General features: G+C 36.2%; 1 protein-coding gene across 11 annotated transcripts in view; it reads left to right on the top strand.

Moving 5' to 3' along the window:
* FAM13A (family with sequence similarity 13 member A) overlaps positions 1-17866 on the top strand; it is a 362150-nt gene that overhangs the window by 286473 nt on the left and 57811 nt on the right. For 8 of the 11 annotated variants that reach the window (XM_059375944.1, XM_059375935.1, XM_059375895.1 and 5 more), the window contains 4 exons: positions 8380-8421; positions 11290-11469; positions 13426-13443; positions 16664-16850. In XM_059375944.1, coding sequence (XP_059231927.1) covers positions 8380-8421; positions 11290-11469; positions 13426-13443; positions 16664-16850 — 427 coding nt within the window. The remainder of the gene's footprint in view (positions 1-8379; positions 8422-11289; positions 11470-13425; positions 13444-16663; positions 16851-17866) is intronic. The other 3 variants (XM_059375924.1, XM_059375913.1, XM_059375869.1) reach the window with 1 other exon arrangement.

Below are 17866 nucleotides of genomic sequence, written 5' to 3'. Positions count from 1 at the left end.
AAAGGGCTCTCTGCTCAGCAGGGAGCCTGCTTCTCCTCATCTCTCTCTCTGTCTGTCTCTCTGCCTATTTGTGATCTCTCTCTCTATCAAATAAATAAATAAAATCTTTAAAAAAAAAAAAAAAAAAGAACCACAGAACACAGAGAGCTATTTGGAACTTATAAAGAGAAATTACAAACTAAGAGAAAGGATGACTTACCCTGAGGACTCAGTGTAAAAACAGATTTCAGAGAATTGCTTTTTACATGATTCAGAAGAAAACTTGAAAAGTAATATTACTAATCTTCTCCCAAAAATGCTTAAGGACATCACCAACCCTCTCTGAAACATAAGGGGGAACCTGCAAGGGCAGAATAGGTTTACAACTACAAGGCTAGAGACATAGAAGAATAGCTGAAAGGGGAAGGAAAAGAGAGCCAAGAAATGTATTAGCAGAGATTTCAAAAACTATGTAGGAAACCATGAAGAGCAGAAATTACTAAAAATAAATCAAGTACACGATGAGAAAGAAACTTGAGAAGCTCCTCCAGAATGAAGAGCAAAGGATAAGAAAAAACTGATAGAAATAATGTTAGATATGAAGGTCAGAGATTAGAAAGTCAACCTAAAAATTCTAATTCCAAGGAAAAAACATACTAGTTGAAATAAAAGTAGAAATCAAAGTTTATGCCCAGCCAATTAAAGAGATGAATTTTATAAGAATTTTTTTTAATTAAGTGGTAGAAACCGATTAGAATCATAGGTGAAAGGACAAAGAAAGTAATAAAATTCTGTATCTTTTGTCTTGCATGGAAGGTAGGAGAATAGACGCAGGAGTCAAGAGTTTTGAGGTTTTTGTTTTGGGGGTTTTTGTCTTAGTTTTAATAATTAGACACATATGAGTATAAGAAGCAACCACCAGTAGAAATTTAAATCTCTTCAGAATATAAGAGGAAAGACAGAAATCATAGGAAAAGGAAGCTCCCACATTAGAAAGCATAAAGCAAAACAAAAGTAGAATAAATACATCAACTATGACAATAAATATACATGGCCAAATTCTTTGATAAAAACTAAAATTACAAAACAAAACTTGAGCTATATTTTGCTCCAAAGAGCCATACCTGAAACAAAATGGCACAGAAAGGTTAATAAGAAAAATCTAGAATTTATATCTGACAAATGCGAACAAAAAGAAAGCAGAGAGAGCAATATTAATACCGGGACAACTAGAGTTCATATTTGTGAAACAAGACAAACCTGGACTTACTTAATTTAGTATGGACTAAACACATAAAGGCTATAAATAAACATGTATAAAATAGCACAGCTTCAAATGATAAAAGTTTAAACTCTTAACAAGAGTAAACAGGCAAACACATTTGAAATATAGAACTTATACATCTAACTATATGTCTATAATAAAATTTAGAAAATAAATAACACTGAGAATTTTATATAACAATGAGATTTAAAATAAATGAGCATTACATACTAAACTTTGCACCCTGTAAGTAGTGCACAAGAATTCCTACTACTTTCTAAAGAATTATTCACCTGTATCTGGAAATTCTTGAAGAGTAGAAATTTTAGTGTTGCCTGGGTGGCTCAGTTGGTTAAGCATCTGCCTTTGGCTCAGGCTGTGATGCTGGGGTCCTGGGATCCAGCACCGGGCTCCCTGCTCAATGGGGAGTCGTTTTCTCCCTTTGCCTCTGCCCTCCCCACTTGTGCTCTTCCTCTCTCTTAAATGAAGAAATAAAATCTTTTTTAAAAAAGTAGAAATTTTAGCAGTCATGTATTCTGACCATGGTGTAATTGATAACAAAAAATTTCCAGTCACCCAAAGAAAGCTCTCCTAAAGGAGGAAAAAATTCAGAGAGGAAATAAAAACTAATTTAGACTATTGATAAGAAAAAGGGGAAACATACATACCAAAATTTGTGGATCTAAGCTCTTTTTAAGTGGTGATTTCGCTTTCTTAGGAATGAAAATAAATGAGCCACCCAATCAGAATTTTAAAACTATATAAAAGAAGAAAAGCAACCTCTTAGAAATTTAGAAGGTTTTGATAATAATAAGTGGGAAAAAGAACAGAACTGATGTTTGAATCCAGAAAATGGCTCTTTGGGAATAAAAATGAAAATTATAAAATAGAAAAACCTCTGGTAAACTTTAAAAAGAAAAGTACAAAACTAATAATCAGAACTGAAGTTTGTGGTGGAGGGATATAGTAGTTTTTAAAAAATTAAAGATTGTTCAGGGTGCCTGGATGGCTCAAGCGGTCAAGGGTCTAACTCTTGATTTCAGCTCAGGTCCTGATTTCAGGGTCATGAGGCTCCACACTAAACAGGGAGCTGCCTGAGATTCTCTCTCTCCTTTCCTCTTTTTTCTCCCCCTCACTTACTCCCTCTTTCTCTCTCTCAAATAAATAAGTTATAGACCCTCAACTCTATGGTCGAATAGTCTTCAACAAGGCAGGGAGAAATATCCAGTGGAAAAGACAGCCTCTTCAATAAATGGTGCCGGGAAAACTGGACACCTATGTATGGAAGAATGAAACTCTTATCTCTTACACCATGCACAAAGATGAACTCAAAATGGATGAAAGACCTCAATGTGGGACAGGAATCCATCAAAATCCTAGAGGAGAACATAGGCAGTATCCCCTTTTGACATCGGCCACTTCTTTCAAGACACGTCTCTAAAGGCAAAGAAATCAAATAAATAAATAAATTTTTAAAAAATAAAAGATTAAAGACTGCTTGATAGAATTTTATACTGATAAACGTGAAAATCTAGAAATAAAAAATTTTCTGGAATGTACATTTTGAAAAGAAAATTCTATTTGAACCCAAAAAAGTACTTTGAATAATCTGCTCTAAGAAAATAACTAGATGTATAGCCAAAGGTTTATATGAATAACAGCATTATTTGAGAAAGATTGTGTCCTTATTGAAGCCAGATTACACAAGATAGAATCAGAACTGTGTAAACTTGAATGAGATATTAAACCTCTCTGAACCTCAACTTCCTCATCTTAAATGATTATAGTGAAATATTTAATTTCATTCATAATTTTCCTTTACAAAGACCTTAGTCCAAAAACTAAAACTCTGAATTTCTTTTTTATGCAAAAACATGCTAAATATGTAAAACTGAAAACTCCAGTAATTAGGGCCTGAACAAAAAGCTATACAAAAGGTAAGTATTTTGATATTTTGATAGGCTCTATTTAATTTTTTAGAAAATATTTGATAGATCATCAAAATGATTTTAATAGATCATCAAAATATTCTAGGAATGAAGAATAGGTTTTTTTTCTTAAAAACAGTTCTAATATTTAAAGGAATATGAATTGTGAGTTTTGAAAAAGTTTGAGGATAAACATTTTCCTCCTACTAATATCAATGTAGTATGTTTTCAATTTATGTTCTAGTATTCTATGCATAGTATATGCTTTTTTTAATGCATAGTATATGCTTTAAAGCCAAACTCTTACGTTTTTTAGATCCAAACTATCTATAACACTACCACAAAAAGGTAATACAATTTTTGCCAAAGTTTGAATACCTATAAATGCTCCATTAACTTTCCGTATATCGTAATCATAGCTAAAAGTTAAAGCGTAGTAAATATTGAAAATCAGGGGTATTTCTTTTAATGTATGACATTGTCCATGGAAGACATGGTTTTAATGAAAAAGTTTTAATTAGAAATCTGTTATAACTATAATAAATAACACTGGATTCATCTTATAATGTTGATGCTGCATATCAACTTTTAGTATTTTAAAATAATACTAAAAATATTATATTCTGTTAAACAGAGAAATTAGGAGCTTCGTGCTATTTTGATAATTAGTTACAACGATCTTCATCTTTGCCCAAATTAAACATCACACAACTGTCTTTTAAATCCTGACTTATTTTTTTTTTTAAAAACTCACTAAATGTAAATATTCTAGAGGGGGGAAAAAAGGATAATTCTGTTCACCTAATAGTTCCTATTGAAACAATAATACTTTACCACAATAATATTTATATACCGCAGAAGAGAACATTCTGAAGTAAGAGAATGTATAAAAAAAGAGAACACGTGCCTCTTCAAGATGTCGGATTTTAGTAGACTTGAAATTTCTTTCTTTTTATATGTAGATTTCTTTATTTCAAATCGAGAGATCTAATTAAAGAATCACTTGTCAACAGGCATTCTGTGCATCTTATCACATGCAAATTTATAGACTAGTATTGTTGAGCGTGTGGGGCTTCCAGAAATGTAGTTTAGGTTTGGTTAATAGAGATGCAGACTAAATATATTTAAGTATACCGTAGAATATATTGCAGAGTAGGCTCAGAATCTGTTCTCAAAGACTGTACCAATAGCGAATGCAGCTGTGTCCTCACTCACAGGAGGCTTGGGTCATGAAGTTCACCCTAGCTCTGGAGTCCACAGAGAGACTTATCTTTTCTCAGTTTTGAATACTTGCTTTATCAACATTAAGAAATGATCTCTTCCATCTTCAAGTGTTTATACTGCATAAGTAGGAAACTTTGTTATCAGATCAGTCAAGGGCTGGGAAAAAAAATTCATTTCCCTTCGCTTTCTGCAGAGGACAAAAGCAAGTTCCATTGTAGACAAAGGAAATCTGTATTTTTCACTTTAACTTATTTGCTTATTGCCCACATTTGTCGTTTTTCTTAGAATTACCTTCATGAGTGAATTATAGCTATGGAAATAGCCCCTACTTCTGTCATTAAATATTCTTAGAAATCTTGCTATTGGTGGATTATTAAGCACATCCCACAGGAACTATACAGGTGGCTGGATACCTGACCAAAGCTATATTGGTATTTAATAAACCATAACTATGACTGAAACTGTCATAATATGCAGTTATAACCTTTTGTGGTGATTCAAACTTTAGGGCAGTAAACTTTTAGAGCTAAAAGAAAACCACAGGGACCACTAGCCAAGTCTTTCATTTTCTGTGTGAAGAAACCCACCCAGAACAGCCAGGCTAACCAACAATCCATGATTTCAGCTAATTAACTGCGGAACAAAGACCAGAACTTCTCTTTTCTGATTCCCAGTGGAACATGTTCTCAGAATACTTTCTTTAGAGAAACTCTGATTAAAAAACATGAAAATATGAACATGTTAAGTATACCAAAAATTGTAAAGGACTATTAAAGAAACATAAAACTATAAATTATCATAAATTTGACCCAAGATCAACATATTAACAAAATTGAATATGATTTAATTCCTTGCTTTTGTCATCAATCTATTCATTTATTTTGCATTCTGAAAATGGCTCAGTTAAGCCTCTGCCTTTAGCTCAGGTCATGATCCCATGGTCCTGGGATCAAGCCCCATGTCGGGCTCCCTGCTCATTGCGGAGTCTACTTCTCCCTCTCCCTCCACCTGTCCTCCCCACTTGTGCTCTCTTTCTCAAATAAATAGATAAAATCTTTTTTAAAAAATTTAGATGGCTTAGGTCATTTTTCTTTAAGCTATGAGGAAATCTTGATGTGTTGCCTTTTATTCACTTATGCTAGTGTAAGTTTTCCAATGCATACCCTCTTCACTTAGATTAGAATGTTTAAAAATAGCTATTGTGATATCTAAGTAATTGAAGTCTTGAAGACTCTTAGTTTCAGGGAATTACAGCTTTGCTAATCAGTGTCTTCCACAAATCAACAGCATCAGAATCACTGTAGAATTTGTTAAAAAGGCAGAATTTCAGCTTCTCAGGAAGCTTCACCTTCCTGAGACCTAGAGGTGCTGAATCGGAGCCTGAGTGAACGAGATCCTGGATGACTCCGATATGCTTTAGAATTTGAGAAGCACCAACATGGCTTTAGTTATCGCAGAACCTGTTTCTGCTTGAGGTCATTTTCTTGTCTCTTTCTTCCTCACCTTTTGTGTGTATGTGTGTGTGTGTCCTGCCCCCTACCTCCCCACAAAGAAACATAAAAATATCAGTGTGTGCTTTAATAAGCAAAAAGAAGTTCAGGCCAAAGTGTGTAAAGAAGGGAGAAAAGGTGTACATCTACTCATTCTGAGACAGCACGGAGGACTAATTGACTGCTTATACTTCTTTGCCTTTGGAATATTTTTAGCATCTATCAGATCAACGTGTTCCCCTCTTCTGTGTCCCCCCAGAGCCATCATTCCCAATGGGCCCTGCTCCCCAAACTGAGGCTGTGTGACTACATTGAGAAGTAAAATACAGAAGTTAATTACACAGTGTTGACTTTACAGAGGGTGAGCCACAAAGCATCAAAAGCAGGGACTGCCTGTTCCAGTTAAGGACAGAGAAGAGCAAAGGATATATTATTGGTTGTGTAATCTGGGAACCACTGTGAATAACAGGCATTGTGAGGCAGATGAGAAAAATGGTTGTGATTAAAAGCAAAGTAAAATACCTAAGTCCAGGCCTCCATCTACAAAGATGATTCTAGTGAGTTTTTCTTCTACTGAGTAATGGATTGAATGGCTAGTATAGTGATTAAGAGCTTAGACTCTGAGCTAAAACGTTCTTGGTTCAAATTCCAGCTCATCTACTTGGCTCTGTCACTGTGGGCAAGTTACTTAACCTCTAAACTCTTCAACTGAAAATTGAGAAAACAATAGTACCTACCCAAATGGGTTATTGTAAACAGCAAACAGGAAAATATATGTACAAAATACTCGACACAGTGTCTGAAACATAGTTAAGTACTCAGTATTAGAATGCATTTATTTTTTCATTTGCTTTCATTTATAAAGGTTTTTCTCATCACTTTCCCTTGTGAACAGTAGCATTATTTTCTGTGTCTCTTCTGGGATTTGGCTGTGGTTTGTGGCCGGAACAAAGAGCTACAGCTCTTTTTTAAGGAAATTCTCTGGGCTGAAAAGTGAGTGTCTGCTGATCACCTCTTGTATAGTGAGTGGTAGGCTGGGTCTGACAGTGGTGATAGTGGTGATAACAGTAGAGAGTATAATGAAAGAAAAAGAGAAATAGCATACTTTCCCTTGAAGCACTTAGATTCTGGGTGGAAAGAGATGAAATACCCATGTACGTGGAAGAAAAACCCAGCAGATAGATTTAAAAAAGACAAAACTAAATATGTTCTTATGTTCAAAATTGCATGGTAGATACAAGGCTGTTTGGGGTGATTGGGAGGCAGCCATCAGCATCAGTCATTAACCCCTGTCGCTTTCTTCAAGTGTTTTCTACAAAGAAGGTGGAGCAAAGGAAACCGTTGTATCTATTAGGGAAACCTATAGTGTGACAAGCATGGAAGATTTTTTGTTTGAACAGACTTTTGAATCTTGATTTAGAAGTTGACTAAGCACTGGAGGGCAGACCGTGAGAAAATCTTGATATTGATGCAGCTGAAATTGCTGCTGAACTCAACCTCATTGTGGTTATATGAACACAGGGGGCAGGCAAGAGTGCTTATCATAGAGTGTTCTATAGTTTCACTATTTCGCTTTAGGCTGAATACTTTGTAATGCTTTTGAAGGAATTCAGGTTTGGGAGGAAACAGAAAAGTAGAGGAAATTTATAAGTGTCCAATAAAGGGGCCATAAATTAGGTGTTGAGATGAAACATAGAGCTTGAAGCATTCTTCCATCTCGAGGAACTCAGGAAGAAAGGTGGCTTAGAAATAGTTGTGTAGGGGCACCTTAGTGGCTCAGTCAGATAAGTGTCTGCCCTCCGGTCAGGTCATGATCTCAGGGTCCTGGGATCAACCCCAGGTCAGGCTTCCTGCTCAGTGGGGAGTCGGCTTCTCCCTCCACCCTTCCCCTGCTTATGTTCTCTCTCTCAAATAAATAAAATATTTTTTAATGATACATTTAAAAAAGGAAAGAAGCTAGAGTTGCTTGCTTGTTCCCTGTCCCCTGTGGTTCCTGCTGCTTTCTACCTGTTCTGAGCAGTTTTAGAAAGTTTCTTCTGGCTGCAGGTCTGGAGGGAGTGGAGGAGGAGGGAACAGATTTGGGCTCGGGAGAACAGGGAATGGGTAGAGTTGGTAGCAGAAGACAGTCAGTGGCATTGTAGTAATATTTTGAGTAAATGAAAAGACGCTGAAGGAGCTCAAGGGCCAGTAGGGGGAGTAGAGATGGTTTTTCAAGGTCGCTTTGAAACAGTCCATCATGGATGTCTTTAAATTGGAAGGGGAGGGGGGACACTGTTCAGGAGTAAACACTCAGTACTGACTCAGGAATAAACACTTAGCATTCTCCAATTCCAGAAACAAGTGAAAGTCAGCGTCTGTCGGTAGGTGGGTTAAACATTGTGCGTGGGTCACTGAGAGTCTAGCTAATACTTTCAGTCTGGAAGCCCCTTCAGATGTTTGGTGCACAGTCTCATCCTCTGTCTAATCTGACTTTCTTTGTGCTTCTTTCCCACAGCACGCATGTATCCCAAGTCAGCAATGTTTCAGCAACTGGAGAGTAAGTTACTTGGGTTTTCCTTTCCCACTTAGCAAACAGAAACAAAGCTACTCTAATGGTGTATAGTATTGGACAATGAATACCATAAGCAACCTATGATGATCTGTAAAACCACTGAGAGAAGAGGACTAAAGAAGGGCTCCTGCTTGAGCTTCTGTGTGGATGTGTGACTAGAGACAGCCTAACAATTTGAACATACAAGATTTTTGTTTCAGTCAAAATAATGACAGAGTCCATTACTGTTTACAAAATACGTGTCTGGAGAGATCTCTTTCAGCGGAGGATGCCATTAAAGGTTAAAGCAGTACAATGTCTTTACTTCTTATTTTTAATCAGCCTACATTTGTTGAATAACTGTGATACGCCAAGGGTAGCTTTAGGTGTGTAATGTCAAGTAAGCCTCTGGCTCTGCCTTCAGGGACTTTACCATCTAAAAGGGACACAGAATCAAAAGCAAATCAATGATGGCAACAAGTCCTTTTTCCATAGGGCAGGGACAGTGCCCTACTGATGATGCCTGTCACATGTCTCTTCCTTCCTAAGGCTACCAGCTGCGTGTACACTAAAACCTAAGCTCCAGTTACCTGCCCCTGCCTCCCTCTCTGACTACATTGCTCCTTAGGCTTCAGCCACGTGACATTCTGTTTCTGGAATAGGCCAACCTTATATTTGCCCCAGAGCTCTTGCACTGTTTCTCAGCCTGGCCATTCATTTTCTTACCATTTACTTTTTGTTCAAGTGTCCTCTCCTCCAAGAAGCCATCCCTGACTACCCACAGTTCTTCTCCAATTCCCTGCATCATTTTGGAGAGAATTTATCACTATCTGAAAGTTCATGATTCATTTATTACCTGTCTGCCTCATAGCAAAGGAAGCTCTATAAACATGGGGACCTTGTTTGTCATTTTCATGGCTGTATCCCTAACACCTAGGAAAGTGCCTGGTTATATTAGGCACTAGATAAAGGTTCGTGAATAGTTTCTTGCTCAAAGATATTCCATCACACCCACCTCTCTTTCTTCCTTGTGAGATGTAAATGGACCTTTTTAGGGCATCTTCCATCAACAGGGATCAAGAGGAAGTGGAGAAAAGGTGTGATAATGTAGAAGAGAGAATAATTTAAAGAAGCACTAAGTAGGGTGAATTTGGATCTAATAGGATGAATTGGGAGTTTTTCTTCTTCTTTGTTAGGTGAGGAAGCAATGAGAGAGCTGGACCAACCTCTCTTAGCTCTGTGAATTTTAAAGAGATTCCAGAATTATACTGAGGCATAATATATATGTTCCTGCTTGTGTATTTCCTAATAGCTTTTACCTCTTATCTGTCTGTATAGTTTGGAAAAGGTGTGGGGTTTGTTTGTATATGTTAATTCACTCACATTCCTATAGACCACTATTAGGGAATCTTGAATCATTGGGATGTGGAGTTCTAAATATAAAAACTCTCCTTTTTTAAGGATTCATTCATTCATTCATTTTTCGGAGGCTAAGGGCCAGAGGGAGAGGGAGAGAAAGTCTTAAGCAGACCCTGTGCTGAACACAGAGCAGGACTTGGGGCTCAATCTCACAACCGTGAGATCACAATGTGAGCCAAAACCAAGAGTTGGGCACTCCACTGGCCATACCACCCAGGACCCCCTAAATATAAAAGTTGTAATGTCCAAGTTAGACCATATTTGTTCATTGTCTTCAAGTAGTTTTAATGAGATTACCATGTGTCTGTTATTAACCTACATTTGGAAAATCTAAGTATCTTAAATTTTTCAAAATCCATCTGAACATTTAAAAAATAAATATGTGGTTCTTTTTAAAAATTTTAATACCCTTATTGAAGTCAAATTAATATGTAAGGAACTACACATACTTAATGTGTGTACAGTTTGATGAGTTTGGATGTGATCCTTTTTTCAAGTGCAGAAAATTATGATTTGAGGAGTATATGTTTAGAATTTTCCATGCCAGCTTATCCAAAATTGAATAGTGTGGTGATAAAAGAATGGAGGGCACATTTTGCATTGAACACTGAGTGTGCATAAACAATGAATTTTGGAACACTAAAAAAAAATAAAATTAAATAAATTTTTTTTTAAAAGAAGGCTTAGACACATTAAAAGATTATATAGCTTTAAAAAGGATACCTTATCTAACTCACCATGTACTCTTTTCAGCCCCTGTGCTTAAGTATTTCCTCATGTTAGATGAAGTAAATCTACCCTGCCATCTTCAGTAACACATATTAGTGGCACATGTTTGTATGAATACAGCTTCAATTATTTACATCACAGTTTAATTGCATGGAGGTTTAAAAAGATTTTTTGTTCTAAGTAGTAATTGTTCTGGGGAGGTCTTCCATTTTAATAGCATTATTGCCTGTATAATTCTATCTTAAAGGGATTCTAAATAGATAATAGGCATCATAAAATCATTTGTGCCAGTTTGCTTTGTAAACTATACTGTCTTCCTCTGCAGAGCTGGTATGAAATCTGACGGAACTCACCTTTGTAAGAATAGGTCTATTATTATTCTATGAGGAAAAAGTATTTCCTCATTCTGCCTCATATTAAGTGACCCTTATTTCCTGAATGCCTCTGATAAATGTTGTTAGGCTTGCTGTGAGCATTTCAGTCATCCTGGACCTACGAAGATGAGAAACACAGTGATCAAACTGGTAGAATTTGTCAGGTTTGGGGTTTTATTTTTAACACACGATGCAGATATTTCGAGATGTCTCATATGCTGTCTTTGTTCATGAAGCTGTGGTAGATCTGTCGTAGGAAATGCTGATATTCCAAAATTATGGATATAAGTTTTAAAAGGCAATCACTGATAAATTTGACTGCCTGATGGACTCTGTGTTCTGCTTTCATTAGACTCTTGGAAAGAACCATCCGGTCGGCAGTAGAACAGCATCTTTTTGATGTTAACAGCTCTGGAGGCCAAAGTTCAGAGGATTCAGAATCGGGAACGTCATCAGCATCTCCGGCCCTGTCTGCCAGACAGCGCCGCCGCCAGTCCAAAGAGCAGGATGAAGTCCGACGTGGCAGAGATGTGTGAGTTGGCATTAGAGCTTTATTTGCATTTTCTCCTCTCCTTTTAAAAATACACACCTGAATTAGTCACTATGTTATAGCCATTCCCATTTCAGTATTCAGGTTGAAACTATAAAATTTCCTTTCGACTATTCTGAACTTTACTAACATTTGGAAACGTGTAAGGGACTAAATGAACATTTCAGTTGGGTCTGGATGTTTTGTGTTGTCTAGATGTGTGTTGTAGGAAGCCACCTCTGATTTAATACATTTCAGGGCTTCCTCATGGATATCTTCTTTAGAAGGATGCTGAACCACTGGAGGAAAAAACTCCCACATGCCTGTCCAGAGGTGGTTTTGTTTTTTTGTTTTTGTTTTTGTTTTAAGATTTATTTATTTGAGCGAGAGAGAGCATGTGTGCGCGTGTGTTGCAGGTGGGAGTGGGGGGTAAAGGAAGAGAGAAGCCCAAGATGACTTCTTGCTGAGCAGAGATTCTGACAGGAGCAGAAACCAAGAGTCAGGTACCCAGCTGACTGCACCCTGGCCCCAGCCATCATAGGCTGATTTTTTCCTTATTAGACAACTTTCATTTGGTTGTTAAACTAACTTGTGAAATCAACAGATTTCCCTACTATATTGGCCTGGTGCAATACTAGAATATCACCGTAATACTCTAATAGTTGACTACACTTCAATGTCAGAATGGTAGAGCTTAAGTTTAATCAGAAGAAGAAATGCTCAAGTTCTTTATTATCATAATGACTAATTTTAAGCTTTCCCACAGTGTGAATTTCAAGAATAGTATCATAAGTAACTTTAGTCTCCATTAGAGGATTTGATAAAATACAAATAAAGAGTTAATCTTCTGTATTTTTCAGTAGTCATCATTTAAATGTCAAAGAAAATAAAGTTACATTCATGTATTTTTTCCTGAAAGTTTTAAGTTTGTTTTTATCTACTATAGCATTTAGTCTCTATAAAGCTATTGTTTTGAACTCCTGATGAAATGTCAAAGAGTAAATCAGATCCTAGTCCCCCTCATTCCTTTTCACCTGGATTCATAATGCACATCAAAAATCTTAGGGCTGTGGGGGGAGAGGAAACTTCTTTGTGCTTAAAGAAAGACGCCAAAGATAAGTGGTATAAACAAACACCATGTTGCATATCATGAAGTTGTTTAAGTGACATGCTAGCAAATGTGATTTTAGAAATAAAGCAGTATCAATGATATAGACCACTGACTTTTTAAGTGATCTAAGCAGCACTTTAAAAAAAAAATTGCCTTGGGGCTGTTGGATAGGAGGGAGTGCTATAATATTACCTTCAGAAAATAGAAAAATTATAACACAGGAGGTGTTTACATTTAAAATTAGCTCCTGACTAAGCTTTACAGAAAATGTTTAGGAGTATAATTAGCCCATGTACTGCCTATATTGTGCTACACAGCAAGTACAAATTATTTAATACTGTTCTTATCCTCTGTCTCATTTTTTGCCAAATAGTATGTGGCAACACATTGTATTTTTAAAATATCCTTAGTGTGTCACGACATCATGCTTTCCACCCTCTTTGTTTGGACAGAGGGATAGCAAGCAGAGGTTGAAAGTGGTAGTAAGCACAAGAGAGAGAACTGAGCAGACGGTGGTACTGTTGATGGTGGGTGCATGGCGGCAACAGGGAACAGCACAGTGGGGTAAGGTCCAAATGAACAGGCAGCAGAAAAATATGGAACATAGAGTACCTTTCCTGCAGAATTCAGAGTTTCCCATGTCCAGGTATGTTTCTATTCTAAGTTCTCTTGATCATATTCTACTATCAATATCAGGAGAACAAAAGGAGACAAAGAACATTAGAAACCAACTAATCTAACAATCTGAGAAACTCTAACCTTCCCCTTGTTTTTTCTTCTCTTTTCTTCTTTTTTTTTTCTTCCCATTCTTCTTTTCACTGCTCATGCTGGTCACTCACTATGGTCAGACAAGAGTTGGACACTGAGTGAGTAAATCTCGGGCTGCAAACCGTGTGTGGCCATGGTAACTTATAGTCTCACTGTTACTTTTTCCTTGGTGCGTGGTCTGGACACTCAGAAGTTCCCTTCCTATGCTCCCTGTTGGCCTCAGCCTCCTAGGCATATGTTGTCTTCCTGATCTGACACGCTAGGTAATTAACACACCTTGAAAGTCCTTTCTCTTCAACTCCCAGTCCACACTGAATTGCCTCTCTGAGCTCACCAGGTCTGGGGGGGGGGGGGGGTAGATGGCCCTTATCTCAGGGCTCCAGACCTTACTATTTTTGTCCCCATGAAGGTCCTCTCCAGTATGTCCTCAGGAGATATAATGATATATCACTGATTGTGCAGAATTTGAGAATCATTATTATAGCCTATTGTAAGTATGTTTTTTCCTAGTATATACCTACATATAATTGATTCATTGATCTAAGATTTTCATCAGGCTTTGCTTAAAAGGTAGGCTTTATTCTAAGCTAGGCTTTATTCTAGTCAAAACTGTTAACTGTATGGAATGGTTCAAAAGAGTTTTTAAAAATTAGAAATTTGTTGTATTTTTGTCTATTACTGTGCCTCCTAACAACTTAAAGCTGCAACCAAGTAAAAAATATATATCCTTGAAGCCAATGATAACCACATTTCAGAGTAAGATTAAGGTCAATGAAGTCTGTACTAAAGTCATCAGAGCAGAGTTTTGAAATAAGTACAGGAGATAGACTAAGACTATAAATATTTCATTTTAGTGCAAATGATTGATCAGGCTTATTATTTGCTATCATAAAGATATCAGAGTTTAAGCAATATATTCGTTATGCAGAGGGGTTCAGTTTATTTATTAAAAAACTCGCCATCTGGCAGGTGCATGGAAATGATGACTCTTGGTGATGGGTATATTGAAATTCATTGTGATAGTGTCCCCTCTGTATGTGTGAAAAATTTATATTAAGTATTTTTCTTAAAAGCAAAGGGTAGTTAGGTGAAAAGAAAATGGTTTCAGCTGTCCAAAATACAATAAACTGGAAATTTGTACATATTTGTTATATAAATACTATACTAAATTCCAACTTCAAAGTAAAAAAAGAAAAAAGAAAAAGGAAAAAACAAACAAACAAACAAACAAAACAGTGCTGTATTAGGGGAATGGTAAATAGTTGAGTATAGCCAGAACATTAAGTGTGTCTGTAGAGATGGGGAAGAAACTCTAGATAAAAGTGAGAGGCTAAATTGGATTAGAGCACCCACCTTATGGCCTCATTGAGCCTAATTACCTCTGGAAAAGCTCTGTCTCCAAAAACAATCACATTAACAGATGGTAAGGGCTTCAGCAGAGGAATTCGGGGGGAAACACAATACTGTCATAATTGCTTTCAAACATAAACCCTCCCCATGAAAAATATTTTAATGGGATGTATACCACAGGGGTTAGAAGTATGAAGAGTGATACATAGAATTTATATAGTAGAACAATTAATTTTGAACTTGAGACCAAATTCATCCAGCCATCCATAGAAAGGTGTCTTGAAGAGTGTCTGCACGAGTACGTATTAGTCCCTGTCTGCTCTTCCTTGTCCTTTTGTGATTTTATACTTGGGGTATTTCTAATATTTGTTGCATAAATCTTTTCTATAATTTCACTAAGTACATATACTTACATTTAAAGTATATAAAATAAGACTAAATTGAATATGGAGTGCTAAAAATCACCAAAGATATTATAACTTTGAAAATATTAGGATCATATTTATTTCATAGTTTTGCCTCCATGATAAGCCCGTCTAAGATAGGATGTGAATTTAGATGGCAGAATAAATATTTAACATGGTATTTCATTTTTGTATATGGTTGAACCGATGGTAAAATATAGTCATCTGCTTTGCTCTTTAGAGCTCATTTATTTCAAAATATAGCTATAGGTGGTTAGGGTGTTACCTTCACTCAGTCCTACCATAAGGGAGAGACCTTACTCAGTTATACCTGGGCATGCCATTATGCTACCCTGATGGCTTAATTTGTCCTTTGATGTAGTAAAAAAACAAACAGTTTGCTAAGTAATTTAACTTTATGAAAACTCCTTAAGGAAATGTTTAAAATACTCAGAGCAATTTCAAGAATATTAAGTGATTAAATTCTGTAGTTATGACATTCACATCTGCTTCTAAATCTAAGTCATGAACGGGGCACTGGGTGACTCAGTTGGTTAAGCCACTGCCTTCGGCTCAGGTCATGATCCCAGGGTCCTGGGATCAAGACCCACTTCGACTCCCTTTGCCTGCTGCTCCTGCTGCTTGTGCTCTCTCTCTCTCTCCCCCCCCCCCACCCCCCCCCTGCAAAACAAATAAATGAAAACTTTAAAAAAAAAAAAAACACTAAGTCATGAAGGACCTCCAGTTAGTTTACATCCTAAAATTCCTTGTACTGGGACATGACAAATCCATACTTCAGTTAAAATGCTTTATATTCCACAGTTTTTATTAACTTACACTGTTTCTATCAAGATTATCAGATGCAGTCAAGAGTTTGTTATTAATGCTTTTCTACTGTGCTAAATTGTCTTTATCATTTGGGAAAACAGTTTTTTCCATTCAAGGAAAAAAAGACATCATATTTCCTTTTCAGATTTTTCTCCACACATTGTATTATAAAATGTGTGTGTAGCAGGGATCCTGGGTGGCTCAGTCAGTTAAGCATTCAACTCTTGATTTCAGCTCAGGTCATGGTCTCAGGGTAATGAAATGGAGTCCTGTGTCAAGCTCTCCACTCAATAGGGAGTCTGCTTGAGATTCTCTCTCTCCCTCTGCCCTTGCCCCCATGTACATGCGAGTTCTCTCTCTCAGATAAATTAATAAATCTTTAAAGAGTGTGTGTGTGTGTGTGTGTGTGTGTGTATAATCTGTTAATAATAGGAAATTTTTTGTAAGATTGCACTGTTCTCCTTGTTTGAATATAAATTACTTTGGGTACAACCTCAAAAGTTGTTCATTGGTAGAAACAGAGTCCTTGCCAGTTTGCCTCTAGGAATAATTTCTCTTGTAATGTGATTTATTTGGCACCAAGTGGTCTCAGGAGTAGCACAGTGCTCAGATTTTTATCAAAGAGGGAAACTGGAATTTCTGGGCACTCTCCTGCTTTCCCATGTGATGCAGTGACAGTGTCATTAAAATGTCCCTTTTACCTTTTAAAATTAAGCTTTTTTTTTTTTAATTGAAGGGGACTTGTCAACAAAGAAAATATTCCATCTGGGTTCAATAGCCTTGAAGATTGTATTTTGAATGCTCAGGAAGTGGAAAAATTGTATGAAAATACTTCTGGTTACATTGGAGAACGGGGCAAACCTAAACGTCAGAAATCCAGTTCCAAACTTTCTGAACTCAGTGAAAACCAAGATGGTCTTGTGGTAAGTAAAAATTCTATAAAATTTTTACTTGTAACCAATTAGGAAATACCACATCTCTTTTTCTTGCTTTGTAAAAAAAATAATAATTTCAATCGTGAGTTTCTGAGAACTGTAGGATATGAGTTGTGAAGACCTCAAAGCTACTAAGTATACACACTTGTATTTCTTTTTAACAAATACAAAAATCAAAGCTGAGAAAGATTATATTCTGCCAAAAGAAAAAGAGACAGCACACTTTGATTTTCCATGTTACTCAAAGGATTTTTATCTCATTCTTTTGAGAATTTTTAAATTGTATTTTTGGAATATTGTCATTAAAGCATTTTTTATTTTCTCCCACTCTATTCATCCTTTAAATATAGTTATGTAAAAAAATAATAATAATAATAATGAACTTAAGCCTGGTGAAAGAAAACTACACGGGGAAAAAGGATCAACTCCCTTTGTGTACAGAAATCTCTGTAGTCAGAAATTTAGCTCAGATCTATACTCTGCAAAGTATTTTCTTCCAAATTAATCAGAAAGAAAAACAAAAAAGGTCAACCTCTTATAGAGTTACCTCACTTCTGAACCCTGGATCATTGATTTGCTGTATAAGTTATTACAAGTAGTTTCTGACAGTAAATATTTATTCAGTTTAAATATTAGTATACATTATCCTTTTCTGTATATTCTTCACTTTCTCTGAGAAATGAGAACCAAAGCCTGTCTTCTTAGTTCCTTTAGTTTTAAAAAAAATTAACAACAACAAAAACTGTAGATAAAATTTATAACAGAACATGACCTGGAATCCCCATAATAAAAATAGGTAGTGCCCATTCTTAATGTTCAATGTATAAATACTCTGATCTAGTTTATCTCTGACAAGCTTTTAGCTCCATGTTGGGTTTTCTATACATTTAGTAAACTTATAAGCCATCTGTTTTCCATTGTCAATTTCAGAATATGCTTGGAGAAGATTCCCAGTTTTGCCCTAATAAAATCTACATAAATGCAAATCCAGGGAAACATGTTAA

This window comes from Mustela nigripes, chromosome 1, assembly GCF_022355385.1.
Source record: "Mustela nigripes isolate SB6536 chromosome 1, MUSNIG.SB6536, whole genome shotgun sequence".
Classification (NCBI taxonomy): domain Eukaryota; kingdom Metazoa; phylum Chordata; class Mammalia; order Carnivora; family Mustelidae; genus Mustela; species Mustela nigripes.
This window is presented reverse-complemented; position numbering and strand designations above follow the sequence as displayed.